Source organism: Miniopterus schreibersii, assembly GCF_964146895.1.
Source record: "Miniopterus schreibersii genome assembly, chromosome: 9".
Classification (NCBI taxonomy): Eukaryota; Metazoa; Chordata; class Mammalia; order Chiroptera; family Miniopteridae; genus Miniopterus; species Miniopterus schreibersii.
In genome coordinates this window covers 77,517,126-77,531,533 of record NC_138118.1, presented here as the reverse complement: position 1 = coordinate 77,531,533, position 14,408 = coordinate 77,517,126, and the positions used below count along the sequence as shown (strand labels likewise).

The following is a 14,408-nucleotide window of genomic DNA, read 5'->3' as shown; positions in this document are numbered from 1 at the left end:
CACTTTAGAGACAGGGATTACTCCCTTCTCAACCAACAAAGGGGGGGGGCGGGGGGCCTCTTTTCAAACTCTTATTTTTTAAAGTGCCCTTTTGACTTTACTGGCCGGCAATCCTGAAATAAAACGGCCTTTTGGGGGGGTTGGGGGGACTAGGGGTGTGTGGCCGGGGTTAGAGAAAAAGAGGGGAAGGTGGGGTTCGCCTCTGGCTTCACAGTTCATTTTATCTATAAAGCTTTGCCAGCTCTGCCGAGCTGTTTCTCCCCTGCTTTTGTTAAGAAATCAAAAGGGGGGCGTGGGGGGAAACAGATAAATATACAACAAATCTGACAGGGAAAAACGATTGGACACTAATAGAAGAATGACAGGGTATTTCAATGGATGTTGGTCTAGAGAGACGATAACATGAGAAGCTTTTTAGCAGAAAGAAAAAAAAAAAAATCTGGAAGCTCCAAAAAACGGGACAGCGAATCTTTGATTAAAATACTCCGCAGAAAGCCGGGGAGGGAAAGACGAAAACCTCCGCGGTGGTTTTTATGGTTCTTGTGGCTGAGATGAACCGGGAAGGAGCGCGCCAAGTTAACCCGAGAGACGCGGGGGACGACAGAGGGGGAAGTTGCGAGTCCCCGCGGAGGACACGGGGGCAGCTTGACAGCCGTGGCAGCGGGCTCGGAACGGCCTCTGCGTTCAGACACAGGCATGAAGAATCGCTCCGAAAAGTTGTCCAAAGGTACCTGCGAGTGCAGAAAGGGGGGCACGTGAGGATGTCTTTCACGGCCCCAGGCGCAGGGGGACACTGGTCTTTTCTTGCAGAGCCCTGAGCGGCACAGGGGTCCTGCCCGTGGGTCAGACGCGCAGGGCAAGTCACACGCCGTGAAACAAAACAGGGACACGAGCCCTCTGCGGATCCCTCCCTGGCCGCTCACACAGATCTGACTTTGGTTTAAGTATCTCAAGACCAATGTTCCTGCTCTCAGCTCCTTTCCACGGCTCGCTTTCCCCGGGTACCCAGGTGCACAAATGGGGGTGGGGGTGGGTGATCTTCGCAAAACATCAACAGCAATGACCAAAAAAAAAATAAAAAACGACCCCGTCGCTCGCACAAAAGCCCACCTTGTAAATGAATGGAATATTAACGACCGCCTCCCCGGTGCACCGTGGGCAGGGGCAAACGGAGCCCTGACACAGCTCTTCCCACAGAATGCCCGAGAAGCCGGAGCGGCTCGGGAGGAAGGCGCCCACTGCACGGGAGAGGCGCGTGCAGATTTTCCCCCTATCACTCTAACCTTCTGTGTTGATGCATGAACGCTGGTACCCACTTACAGGGATGCCAGATGATCAGTGCAGAATGAAGGTCCCAAGAGAGAGGATCACATGGTTCTCTCTGCCCTGTGACGTCACTAGCAGATGGCATGGGTACCAGCTCTGGCAGTTGGCATCAATGTCACTTTTTAGAGATCAATGAGATAGTGCAGATACACACAGACCTAGAGACTCCAGGAGACGATGCGACACTCAGCCTGAAAAGATCTGGAAGATCCAAAATGAAAACTGATTATTGAATGAAATTAAAACCTAAGGTAATATAAATAAAGATATTACTTCAATTGATACTGGCTTTGCATGCAAGTATTTAAAGATACAGTGTCACTGTCTTGTAGTGTTTCTGTGCTCTTTGCCATCTATAACTTCTTACCAGATTTCATTCTTAGGATGCAATTATCACATACTTTCACTGCTACTGTGTAACACTGCAAGTATGTGGGCATTGCTAAGAGTTTGTGTCTGTGTGTGTGTGTGTACAGATTGTTCACCTGAAAAGTCTCTGTTTTAACATGCTTATTTGTTTCAAGACTTGAGATGCAAATACTTGCTGCTTGACCAAACGAAAGCCACGATTGCATTGGAAACACTAATTCTTTTCCCCCTTTCATTTGGGATTCTGAACACACGTGCACAATTGCAGTCAGAATCCTTGGACCGCTCCTGTCAGATATTAGCTAGAGGGAGACTTCCGTGGCTCGTAGAACAAAAACACTACGCGAGTGTTTTGTGTCCAGGATAATTTGAACGGCAGTAAACAGACGACTATGTGCAGAAAGAATGTAAATGTAAAAGCAGGCTCAACGTTTTCTTGGATTTAAAAGAATGCCGGTGATTTTCATTTTTAAAAATATATTTAAGGAGTTTATTCCAAATTAGCCTAATCCTCCCCCACCCCCCTTTTTTTGTGTGAAGGCTGGGAAATAGTGTTGGCTCATATTTTTCTTTACTGATCAGAAAGAAATCGGTTTTAAAATGGGCTCTGATTAATTTTTGCTTAAATTTCTATATTACAACAGCCACTTATCTAAACCCACAGTTACATAACAGAGCAAATAAAGTTAAGGCTTTTATAAAAATAAAAATAAAAAACCCACAAATCTGTCAGCAAATGGAGAGATAGCACTTTTTATTTTAAAAACTGGTGTCTCCTCTCATCTTCTCCTCAGGGGAATTGGAACTAATGAAATTCTGCATTGCTATATCATGTTTTGCATTTGCTTAAATTCCACAGTCTTTTTTGTGTATTTACAAACCAGTAAAAATTCAAAGAGAAATGGGGATGGTGGTGGGATTACTATAAATGCCTCGTTTTATTTTCTTTTGCTAATTTGCCTGTGTAAATTAACCCTATTGCATGTGTCAATGTTTGTTATAATTACTAGTCTGCCCAAACTCAAAAATGATATTTAATGTAAAAAAAAAAAAATTAGTCCCGGAATTAGTGTTTTTTCACCTGTTTTTGTATTTTTCTGATGAAGTCATTCAGTGTGTTGGAAGTGTATAAACTTTAAAAATGAAAGCACCTTAAAGTCTTGCGCTGGCATCTATCTTTTCAGGTAATTTGAGATTAGAGAACCATGCTAACACTCCCGTTTGATGAGTCTGTTGTCATGCCCGAGTCCCAGATGTGCAGAAAGTTTTCTAGAGAATGCGAGGACCAGAAGCAAATGAAGAAGCCGGACAGCTTTTCCAAACAGATTGTCCTTCGAGGAAAGAGCATCAAAAGGGCCCCCGGAGAAGAAACCGAGAGAGAGGAAGAAGAGGAAGACAGGGAAGAGGAAGGTGAAAACGGTCTGCCCAGGAGGAGGGGTCTTAGGAAAAAAAAGACGACCAAGCTGCGGCTGGAGAGGGTCAAGTTCAGGAGGCAGGAGGCCAACGCGAGGGAGCGGAACAGGATGCACGGCCTCAACGACGCGCTGGACAATTTGCGCAAGGTGGTCCCCTGTTACTCCAAAACCCAGAAACTGTCCAAAATAGAAACTCTACGACTGGCCAAAAACTACATCTGGGCGCTTTCGGAAATCCTAAGAATTGGCAAGAGACCCGATCTGCTCACCTTCGTCCAGAACTTGTGCAAAGGTCTTTCCCAGCCAACTACAAACTTGGTGGCAGGCTGCTTGCAGCTCAACGCCAGGAGCTTCCTGATGGGGCAGGGCGGGGAGGCTGCCCACCACGCCAGGTCGCCCTACTCCACCTTCTACCCACCCTACCACAGCCCTGAGCTCGCCACCCCCCCGGGGCACGGGACTCTCGAGAATTCCAAGTCCATGAAACCCTATAACTACTGCAGTGCGTATGAATCCTTCTATGAAAGCACTTCCCCTGAGTGTGCCAGCCCCCAGTTCGAAGGTCCCCTAAGTCCCCCCTCGATTAACTATAATGGCATATTCTCCCTGAAGCAAGAAGAAACCTTGGACTATGGCAAAAATTACAATTACGGCATGCATTACTGTGCAGTGCCACCCAGGGGTCCCCTTGGGCAGGGTGCCATGTTCAGGTTGCCCACCGACAGCCACTTCCCTTACGACCTGCATCTGCGCAGCCAGTCTCTCACCATGCAGGATGAATTAAATGCAGTTTTTCATAATTAATGAGGAAAATGAGAATAAACAGTGGTCATTCACCTGCCCCCCCCCCCGCCCCGGTCTAATTAAGACAAAGCAGATGCTTATGGGCCAAGTAATTGGCACAACTCTCTCTATCTAAGGTGTTTACTAGTTTCCGAAGTGTGTTTCAACTATTGTGGGGATTTTCTATGTACTAATAAATCTCTTTTCTTACGAGAACTTCTTTTCCTCTCCTTTCGTCTGTAAGGCACTGCGATTCTGTTTCTACTGGGAGGATTTCTCCCCCCCCCCCCCTTGTTTTCTTTTCTTTAAAATTCACTTAATTTGTTTGAAAAAGGTATCTCAGATTATACTGTGGAATAAAGACCTGTACACAGCATAACTCGATGTCTGTTTCAGTTGTACAGTAATTAAGAAAATGCATGCAATGAAAATAAGGTGACTAAAATGATGTGTTTATGACGATTAGGAATTATAGATTATGTGCCTCTGAAGAACTGGACATTTAAAACAGCGAGAGGAACGCCAAGCTGACAGTGATCTGGGAAGGTGCATTTTATTAACAAAAGCTGTGCAGTTTTCTCTTTATTAAAGACAACTCTAAATGCAGCCAATTGGTAACTACTCTTCAGGTATTTGGGGGGGAGGGGACATGCTATTTGGGTAGGTGGTGTCATAATTTTGGAACAATTATTTCCGTCATAAAGGACACATTTTCAGCGCTTGTGTTGGATTGTTGGGGAATCCTCGGTGCAGGTTTGTTATCACCATGTACAGTTGTGCTTTTCCACCCCACATTTTTAAAGCAATTAACCACAGACACGGACACTGGTAAAGGACATGTATCGGCTGTGATATTTCTGCCCCATGCGGACTATTTCCCGGTACACAGCTGCTTTCTGTGCCCCAAACTCCCTCCTCCCTATGTCACAAATATTCCTGGCTTTCAAAACCCTACGAGATGGAACAAATTTCTTAAACAAAACAGCCAAAGCGCTTACAAGAATTTTCTTTTTTTCCCTTTCAAGTATTTTAAATGAAAGAAGAGGCGCCCATGAGGGTTAAACATCCTGGGGAAACAATGATAAATCCTGGTAACCTTCAGCTCGAGCCGAAACTCGGTGGCAAATTTCCAGCAAACACCAGCGCGGGTGTTGAAAACGGAAGGTTGGGCTCCGTGCCCTTTCCGTAAGTCGGGCCGATTAGTGGCTAAATTCTGCGTGATTAAAAGTTTCCTGACAAAAGGCCACCAAAAGCCCCCTCGAACCGGGCCTGGCGAGCCACCCTCTTAAGCAGAACCGAGCCCCTTGCAGAACACACGCCCCGGTGGCAGCGGCCTCGCTCCAGATGCCCTGTGGCGTGGGGGCGCCTCCCCGGGGCGGGCGCAGCTGCCAGGCGGGCGAGGGCGCGGGCGAGGGCGCGGGGCGCGGGCAGGACGGGTCCCGCGGCCGGGGAGCCTGTGCCACGCGGGCCGCCGCCCACTCTCGCGCCCCGGGGCCGCCGCTCCCCGCAGGGCGCAGGCCCCGCGGTGCCTCCCGGGTGCCCCCGGGAGGGGAAAGCGGCTGCTGCCCCCCGCCCCCCTTCCCCCGCGCCCCCAGCTGCACCGCCTGTGTCCCGCCCGCAGTGGGCGCCCTGGGGCCCGGGGTCCGCGCCGGGTGAGCGCACAGACCTCCCCGGACCCAGAAGGGGCTGCGCGCTCTGGGGAGCGGGCGGGCCCCAGAGACCCGGCTCTGAACCCGGGACAAGCAGACCTCTTGGGGGCCAGGCCCGGAGAGGCGGGACGGGGTGGGGGTGGGGGTGGGGGTGGGGTCACCCGTTCCCCCGCCCCGTCGGCCGCAATGGGGCGCACAGAGGCCGAGGCGGTTTCCACGAAGAGCCGCCCTGCCCTGCCCTTCCCACGGCCGACGGGCCTTCTTGAGCCAGGCCGTGAGGCCTGAGCCTTCCCCCCCAATTCTCTAGGGGCACAGGGTCCCTTCAGCCCCCCCATCGCGGCGCCGGGGCCCTGGGAGCGCAGCAGCCGCGCTCGGAGGAGCCCGGGCACCGGGCAGCTGCAGCGGGACGCGGGCAGGGCAGGAATGCGCCCCTCCGAGGGCTGTGCGCGCCCCTCCGAGGGCCGTGCGCGCCCCTGTTCCGTCAGATCCCAGGAGGGTGAGGTCAGGGGGGCGGGGAAACAGGGGAAGTGTGTCTTCCAGGGATGGAGAGACGTTTGCCCGAGACAGAGAGTCCTGTCCCCCGTCTGTCTCCACACTGGGGCGACTCGAGGTTGCTTTCTCACAGACGCGCACAAAACCTGCCGTCTCGGGGCCGTGGGCCCACGGCTGGGCCTCTTTAGTCTGAGCAAAGGGCAGGAAATTAAGGAAGCATCTGGAACTGGGAGAATACGGCTTAGTTTTTTTAAGGCAGCTCTATTCAGTCACTAGAAGGGTAGATAGGGTCTCCCCCCACCCTGGCTGCAAGGTGACCTTGCTGCCCGGCTGAGAACTGCCTTGCGCCTGCTCCCGTGTCTTTTGGGTCCAGACCGCCTTTGAAATCCACGGAGACTTCGCAGGGTCACAGGCCCCGGCTGGAACCAGCAGGTGCCCCAGAGAGGCACTGTCAGCTCCCTTCCCGCAGCCGGGGAGCGCCGGGAGAAAAGCAGCTGGCTGGCCGTCTGGGGAAAGCAACCGGTCATGGGAGCGTCTCATCTTCTCGGAGCTTTGTTCACAAGGAACTCAAGCAAAACAGTGGGGTTTTCGGGCACGGACCCCAGAGATGATGAGATCCCTTCCATATTTGGATGCACACATCCCAAGTGTGCTCCCTCCTTCCGTGGACTGACGGAAGCTGGGACACTCGCTTGTGTGTGTGGCACTGACCCCTGTGCCTTCATCGCCTTCCGACCCCACAGATGAGTGGGAATCAGGGAGCCTTCGAGCTCCTGACTCCTGACCCACCTCCCTCCTTCTGGCCCACTTCCCAAGGCCAAATTAATCTTCCCCAACTGCTTCAACGCACCGGTCCCTGAGAGTAGCACCTTTTGTGGTTCTCACTTTAATCTTTCATTCATCTAGATCTTCCATATTAAAACTAAAAATAACTGCTAACACATAGCACACTCAAATTTACATAACATTTCTCGTGTATGCACGTGTTTAGTCCTAGGAACTTGATCACGAGGTAACAATTCTTATGATCCTTCTTTTACTGGGAACAGAATCAGCAAAATCATGTCACTTGTCCATGGACACGGTGCTAATGGACATAGCTGGACAAGGCCAGTCCCCAGACCGTCATCCTTCGTTGGCTCCCGAGGCCTGATGTATGGGGTCTCTAGTTCCCTTTTCCAACCCGATATCCCATTTCATCGTTTCAGGGGTTTTCACCTACCTTTTATCTTAAAGCAGCAGTACACTTTGCTCAAATAACATTTTAGAAGTTAGTGTACACATGGAAATGTTACTGCTTCTGGTGAAGACAGGTATGGACGGTCAGGAACCAAGACGCCACCCCTGCCCGGCTTCTGAGATGTCCCTGAGGATGACCCTGTTTCCCTCACATCGGCCCGCCTTCGTGCTGACTGTCCCTCTGTCTGAGATGTCTGCATTTCTGATCTCCACCTTCTCAAATTCACACGTGCTTCAAGGCCACCTCCTACAGGAAGCCTCCCAGGTCCCTCTAGTCTATGGCGCCATCATGCCGCTCTGAAATCACAGCTCCGTTGCTTCGGCCCCATAGCTGTCAACCACATTTTCACTGCCTAGTTATGGCATCGATGAGAGGAGTTGTTTCCTCAACAATCATTTATCGAGCCCCTGCTCTGAGAACTCTTCACTGCTCTAGGCTGTGAGGACACAGTGAGGTAGGAAGGGGCCAGCTCCCTGACCTTGTGGAGTTTCTGGTGTAGTGAGGATGCCTGGGTGTCCTTGGCCCAGGTAACACACTGTGCAGAAGTGCCAGCCTATCCCAGCTGCTGTGACAGGTGCCAGGAGAGGGCTAGGTGTGAGCAGGCTAGGTGTGAGCCCTGCTCTCCTGGGGCCTGAAAATCAAGGCCAAGAAAGTACCCATTCGCCCAATAAATATCTATTATTAAACTACTACCGTTCAGACACTGCGTTGGGCATGGAAGATACGCAAATGGAAGATATATCGCCCTCTAAGGACAGAGAAAGATTAAATTAGATATTATATGTAAATCATTCAGCATGTCAGGCACATACATAGTGAGTACTCAATAAATAATGATTATTCTTATCTGTGAAGGAGTTGAACATTTTTGATGATATAATTCTAATTACTCACATGTAGATTACCCACAGAAGTTTTTTATTCAATGTATGATTCATACATTTTTTTATTCAATGTATGACTTGTTAGATATTATTTGTTATATGCTATTTATTATGCATATATTATTTGTTACATATTAAACATTTGAAAGCGTTACACACGCACCCCACACACATCTACATGCTCAACAATTAGGAGGTGAGTTAGCTAAACTGGGATAGCTAACTGGCTATCCCATGGCTTATTTAGCAAGGCCAACTGGTTTTAATAGTGTACAATATCAAATATAATTAGGAAGAAAAATAAGTAGTGAAAATAATATATTTTAAAAATCATATGTAAATCCTTTTATATTATTTGTGAGTATAGATTTTTCATACCACTATTCCCTACAGCCAGAAGTCCCCTTTGACAGGGAAAGAGGCCATCTGACTTAGCTGCGACCCCCACCCCACCCCCAAATTATGGAGATGAGGCTACTTCCCATGGAAGAGAAAGGAAATAAGTATTAACGAATATTCGCTGAAAGTATTACATGCCCAGCACTATGTTATACTTCACATTTCATCTCATGTGTTGCTCTCACTGGTGCAGGGAGATGGGTTTGGTACAAAAATTCCACTTCACAGACAAAACTGGAGGCTCAGAGCAATGAAGCGACTTGTCCAAGCCCATTAATTGTCCAAGAACAACACAGGGTGGCTCAGGGATGCCACCCAGGTCGGCCCGGCCAGCGCCCTCCCCATCTCCCCCAGCCTCATTCGCCCCCAGAGAATCCCAGCCGCTCACATTTAATGTGGCTTCCTCAAGGCAGGTCTCATCAGAGCACTTGCCCATTTAACCCCCTAACACCTTGGGGGGTACATACTATTATCAGCGCCCTTGGGGCCCTGAGGCACAAAAACTAGCTCAGGGTCACACAGTTGGTAAGTAGTGGGGTGAAAAGTCCAGTCCAGGTGGGATCTGCCTCCAGGACCCACGCGCTCCACCACCCAGCTCAACAGCCACACTTAAGACAACCAACCGCAATTTTCCAACTTTTGCACTGACGTGAAAGCATGACCAGGTCCAGTCCAGCAGGGGAGAGGAAATGATCGGCTATGTGATAAAGACGAATCACCCATAAAATAGGCAAACGGCACTTGCCACAAGTCAGCCCCCACCTGGCTGCCCTGGGAAGGCGCCCGCCGCTGGGTAAATCACAGCCATTGTTCATCAGCGAAGTTTTCCGGTTTGGGCAAAATTGTTTTCTCTCAAAAATGGGGCGTTAGGGGAAATACTAAATGAACTCTTAAGCTTTCAAAATGATAATCTAGGATTACTTAAAAGTCTACAAATTTGTTCCTAAATGTATTTAAATCTTACCAGCGAACATGATGCTTGGTTATTAAAAAGTAATTCTGGAGAAATTAGCTTGCAGCTACAAAATTAATATAATTCATTTATTACTTGCAGCCACAAATCAAGATGCTGTTAACACTGCTACACACAATTTAATATGCACAGTAGGTTTCCATATGGCTTTAATTGGGGTTTCTGGTCACTCTGTTGAATCATTTACAGAAGAGCCCAGCGTGTCTAGTCAGAGGGCACTTGACCTACCAAAGTGTGAAGAGCTGCCCTTCAAACCACGGAATTAAAGGTTTGACTGGTTTCTTACTGTTATCATATTAAGCAAATAAATTTTCAAATCTATAGGCCTATTATTACATAGGGCTTTAGGGATGGAGAGGAAGAGATAGCATCTAATCTCTAATAGTAGCCGAGACCCTTCTGCATTCACAGTATTTCCACAGAAGGTGAAGAAGCGGGGGAACCCCCAGCCCTTCCCCTGACACCCACCGATCTGATTTATCTAAGGCTGAGATAAAAGAATCGGTCAGCGTTTCAACCCTCTTCTTCCTGATCTTGCCAGAATGACATGTAGTTTGTGTTTCGTTGCTGGAGGTCGTGTCTCCATTCAAAGAAGTTCAAGTGCCCTAATGAATGAGAAACACAACTGGTGTTTTTCTAGGTGAGAAATAAACATTATACTCGCACTTCATGTCTCAGGCCTGAAACAGAACAGTAAGCCTAAAGAATAGAGAACACGTCTCTCACTTGTGTTTCCTTTAGTGTTTCGTTTTCTTGGGACCGTGGGGGAAAGAAGACAGGAGCTGAGAAGACAGAGAGGCCATAAGCCTTTGCTCGGATTTGGGCCAGACAGTGGTGCTCTCACTGGAAATGGGAGCAAGGCTGGTGAGGGAAAGAATCCTGGAGGGTTTCAGTTCTCAAACTGGGACCTAGGTGCCCATCTCTGAGCAAGCCTTTCGTGTTTTGATGTTTTGATCCGAAGCTAAGAAAGTGAAGTCATTAGAAAAGAAACATTCTATAAAGATTACTGATGAAAATTAGAAATGCAACATTGATAACTGTTAACAGCTAGGGAAAAAGCAACCGAGCTATACCCAAGAGTTTATTTCACAACTTGTTATAGTAGTGATCCCTTCCACCTGAGTGATACCTGTGTTACTTTATGTGGATTATCACAGCAACCCTTGAACATATTGTGATTACTCGTCTTGGATATGGAAAAGTAGAGCAGGTAGGCGACTCACCCAAACTAACACGGTTAGCATATGGTGGAATTTAAATTAGACTCAAGTCTTTCACAAACTAGTCCCACAGCCCTTCCATAGCACTGCTCAGAATGTCCTGGAAATGTCTAACTTTACATGTTTTAATAACAGAATGGCAAGATCTTTCTTTAAGGACGACGCAAGTATGGCTTGTGTATTTCCCAGAGACAATGTACCGTAATATGATTTGTGTTTCGTGATTTTTAAAGATTGACTATATTTCCTTCAAAGTTTTACTATAAGCCAGGGGTGGGGAATGTCCAGCCCGAGGGCCATACAAGGCCCACGAAATCATTTGGTCTGGCCTTGCCGAGGCAACCGCAGGCGGGACTCAAAATTCAATAAATCCAGGAGCCTTTTTCATAGCAACAATAATTTCATACGGCCCAAGAATGATGCTATAAATACCCAAATGGCCCTTGGCAGGAAAAAAGTTCCTCACCCTTGCTAAACCTAAACACATCAGATATATCTTCAAACTGCAAATCTATCAATTTGAATATAGACTCCAGACCATGACCAGTGGGGTGCCCTGGGAGGAGACCCAAGGAGCCACTGACAGATTTGGGTGACTTACTATATTGGAGCTGGGAAAGGACAGGGGCTCCGGAACCATAGAATAAAAGAAAATGTGAGAAAGACAGTTTGAATCATGGGGTCCCTTTGTCTTTTCCAGTCTGCACATGACTTTCTGGGATATCTACTCCATCGTTTATCTGCTCATATTATATTTCCTCACTTTAAGAGGTTTTTAAAATTCTATAGATGTCCACGTAAAGCCATGTGCTCTGTCAAATTGTAAATCCTGGTCATGCAGCTGACTCACACAGTGCTCAGGATGGGACTCAACACAGTGTCCTGCACACAGCAGGTGCTCAAGAAGCGTGTGTTTAACTGAACCTATTTATACCGTACCCAGAAAATACCTTACGTGTCTATCAAGCACTACGCCTGTCGTGGGAGATGGGAATGAGTCTAATTCGTGCTCAGCATCAGTTGAAATGCGAATTTCTTACCGAGTACCCAGGCCACCACGTGGAACCTGACATCTAGACGGTGCAAAAAGGCACCCCACCGCCTGAATTAAGAGAACTGTGTGTATTATTTTCTCCAGGGGGAATCTCAGAAATAAGTAGAATCTCTTTTAATGTCTTTTTAACACATTTAGAAAAATGCAAGCCCTGTCCCTTTAAGTAACCGCTGATGCCCAAAGGTTGGCCCGAGGTCAGGCCCTAAAACAACAAGATTAGTGCGAAGTCCTAGTGGGTGCCCTTCCGAGCTGCGTGTTAATGGGAGGGAAGGCTCAGCTCCAAGGGCAGAAAGCTGGGCAGGAAAATAATGAGATGGGAGGAAATCACTCCCTTCTGATTGGAAAAGGGTCATTAGGAGGGAGTCACACTGAGGAGCCTTCGTGGGGCTCTGATCTCTCCCTCCCGGCTTTTCCGGAGCGATGTGGGGCGGAAACCACGTGGGTCAGGGATGGGAGCCGACACCAGGCCCAGCGCCCCTTCCGCGGGGAGGGGGGGCGCGGGGCCGGGTACAGCGAGCAGAGCGCCGCGAGCGAGGGGCAGGGAGCCCAGCCTCGGCGCAGATTGCTGGCCCCATGGCCCCAAGCCCGCCTATGCAGGACAAGCTCTTTACAATTTAAAACTGTTTTAGAATTTAAAGCTGTGGCCTCTCCCTCCTGCCGTCCAAGCCGGTGCCGGGCTCAGAATCAGGCCTAGGTGGAGAGGGGCCGGAGGTGTTCACACTGCTGGAGAACAGTGAGAAGGCATGTGATCGCTTCCGTGATTGTATCTTTTTATTTTTCCAACCTCACCCAAGGATATTTTTTCCATTGACTTTTTAGAGAGAATGAAGGGAAGAGAGGAGGGAACAGAAAGGAGGAGAGAGAGATTGACACATCCGTTGGTTGTCTCCCACACACGCCCCAACCGGGGGCCAGGGATCGAACCTGCAACTGAGGTACATGCCCTTGACCGGGAATCGAACCCGCAGAACCACTGAGCCAACGCTCTAGCCACTGAGCCACACCAGCCAGGGCTCCATGATTATATTCTTAATCATGCGTCCGAATTATAGCTTCATTCTCGAAGAGCTATGTAACACAAATACTAACAGTGCTTACAAGTTTAAATAGCTGTGTAATAAACACTCACCGTCCTGCTTAGCGTGGCTGCTCCTCGCTTCCCGAAGAGAGTCATTATCTCCCATCTAAGAATTGCTTTTTACTAATATTGCTGATTCTGGCCACGTGACCATAAGCAGATGGAGGCCTGACCCCACGACCCGAAGGCGGCCTGACTCTGCGAGACCTCCGTGGTCTGCCCCATCCCTCAGGAGCGGCATCAGGGCCATATGTCTGTCAGCCCTCGCCATGGTCACTGCACCCCTGCGTCGTGAGCGGGGACCTGTGCTTCCGCTTGCTCGGTCCCCACAGCCTGTGTCCTGCTTACCAGGCATGCACGCGCTCCAGAGGCTGGGGCAGCTCTGGCTGGGCCTTCTCTGTCCCATAAGCTCGGGAAGCTGGGGACCCTGAAGCCCCTTCAACTTTTCTTCCCAGAGGCAAAGGTTTTTAGCAGACAGATGTCCTGGTTCACTTTCTCGACACACCAGAGACCTTAAACTAGGCGTCCAGTTTGGCTTTTAAAGCTTTGCTTGCTTGCTATAACATTTAACACGTTTTCCATTATTAATTCTGATACTACAAGTATTGCACATTCATTGCAGAACATCTAAGTCAGAAGTCTAGCTAACAAACTATCAAATAAAAGATGTGCTCTCCTCCCTAGACGAGTATGCCTGCGTAATGAATGGCAACGCCTAGTTCCAACTGAGAATAATCTGACTCCTTGGACCCTGGCAGTGCGGGAAAGGCCAGCTGCCAGGTGCCAGCTGCCCCCTAGTTCTTTCTACCCCTGGCTTCACTTGGCCATACCTTGAGCCTGAGTAAGCATCGTCCGGCAGGTCAGCAGCCCAGAAAGCAGATTCAAAGCCACTCAGGAAGAGGTCTGGGCCTCTGGCACCTGGAGCCTAGTCCACGGTGTGTGCAGAGGCCTGTGGCCCGCTGACCCTCTCTGTCTTTCTCTCACAGTTTAGGGGCCTAGCTAAGGGAAGCTGACTTGGGGATACATTCAGTTTGGGGTGACTGGGATATAGTCATGTGGTTCTCAGTCATTTCACGCTAGCGCTGGCTCTCTAGGTGCAGGAATAGCTTTCTGATAGGCCTGCTGCTCAACTGTGCTGACCTAACCCTCACCTGAGAAATGAAGGTCGGCACCACAGGCCGCGTCACCATGGAGAGTGTCCTGCAGTCCCTGGCGTGGTGCTCACGAGGGTGAGCGAGCCAGTCGTGCAGGGATCAGATTGTACAATTGTAAGCAGAAGTTCCAGCCCTACCCAGTTCTGCTCAAGCGGAAGTTCTCTCCTATCGGGAATGTACCTGGTTCAGCAGGATGTCCAAGTAGAAACGCCTCATACATCCCCCTCCTTTCCTGATGCGACGGCACAGGCGACAAACTCAAAGGTACCAGGTTACTGCCATTTGTAAGGACATTTCAGAATGTTCAACAAAGCAAGTGTGAAACTACAAAATCTTGATTTGCTCAGCGTTAAATTCAGTTGTAAACACACA

General features: G+C 49.1%; 1 protein-coding gene across 1 annotated transcript; it reads left to right on the top strand.

Annotated features, from left to right (window-relative positions):
• The first annotated feature begins 1,193 nt into the window (after positions 1-1,193).
• On the top strand, positions 1,194-4,497 carry NEUROD6 (neuronal differentiation 6). Its single transcript, XM_081146840.1, has 2 exons — positions 1,194-1,577; positions 2,880-4,497. Exon 2 carries the CDS (start codon positions 2,901-2,903, stop codon positions 3,912-3,914), a length of 1,014 nt encoding a protein of 337 aa, XP_081002966.1. The 5' UTR covers positions 1,194-1,577; positions 2,880-2,900; the 3' UTR covers positions 3,915-4,497.
• Positions 4,498-14,408: the final 9,911 nt, after the last annotated feature.

Bases quoted from the DNA above. Each gene is read 5' to 3' on its own strand.
- NEUROD6 (XM_081146840.1), top strand. From the start codon at position 2,901: ATGCTAACACTCCCGTTTGATGAGTCTGTTGTCATGCCCGAGTCCCAG.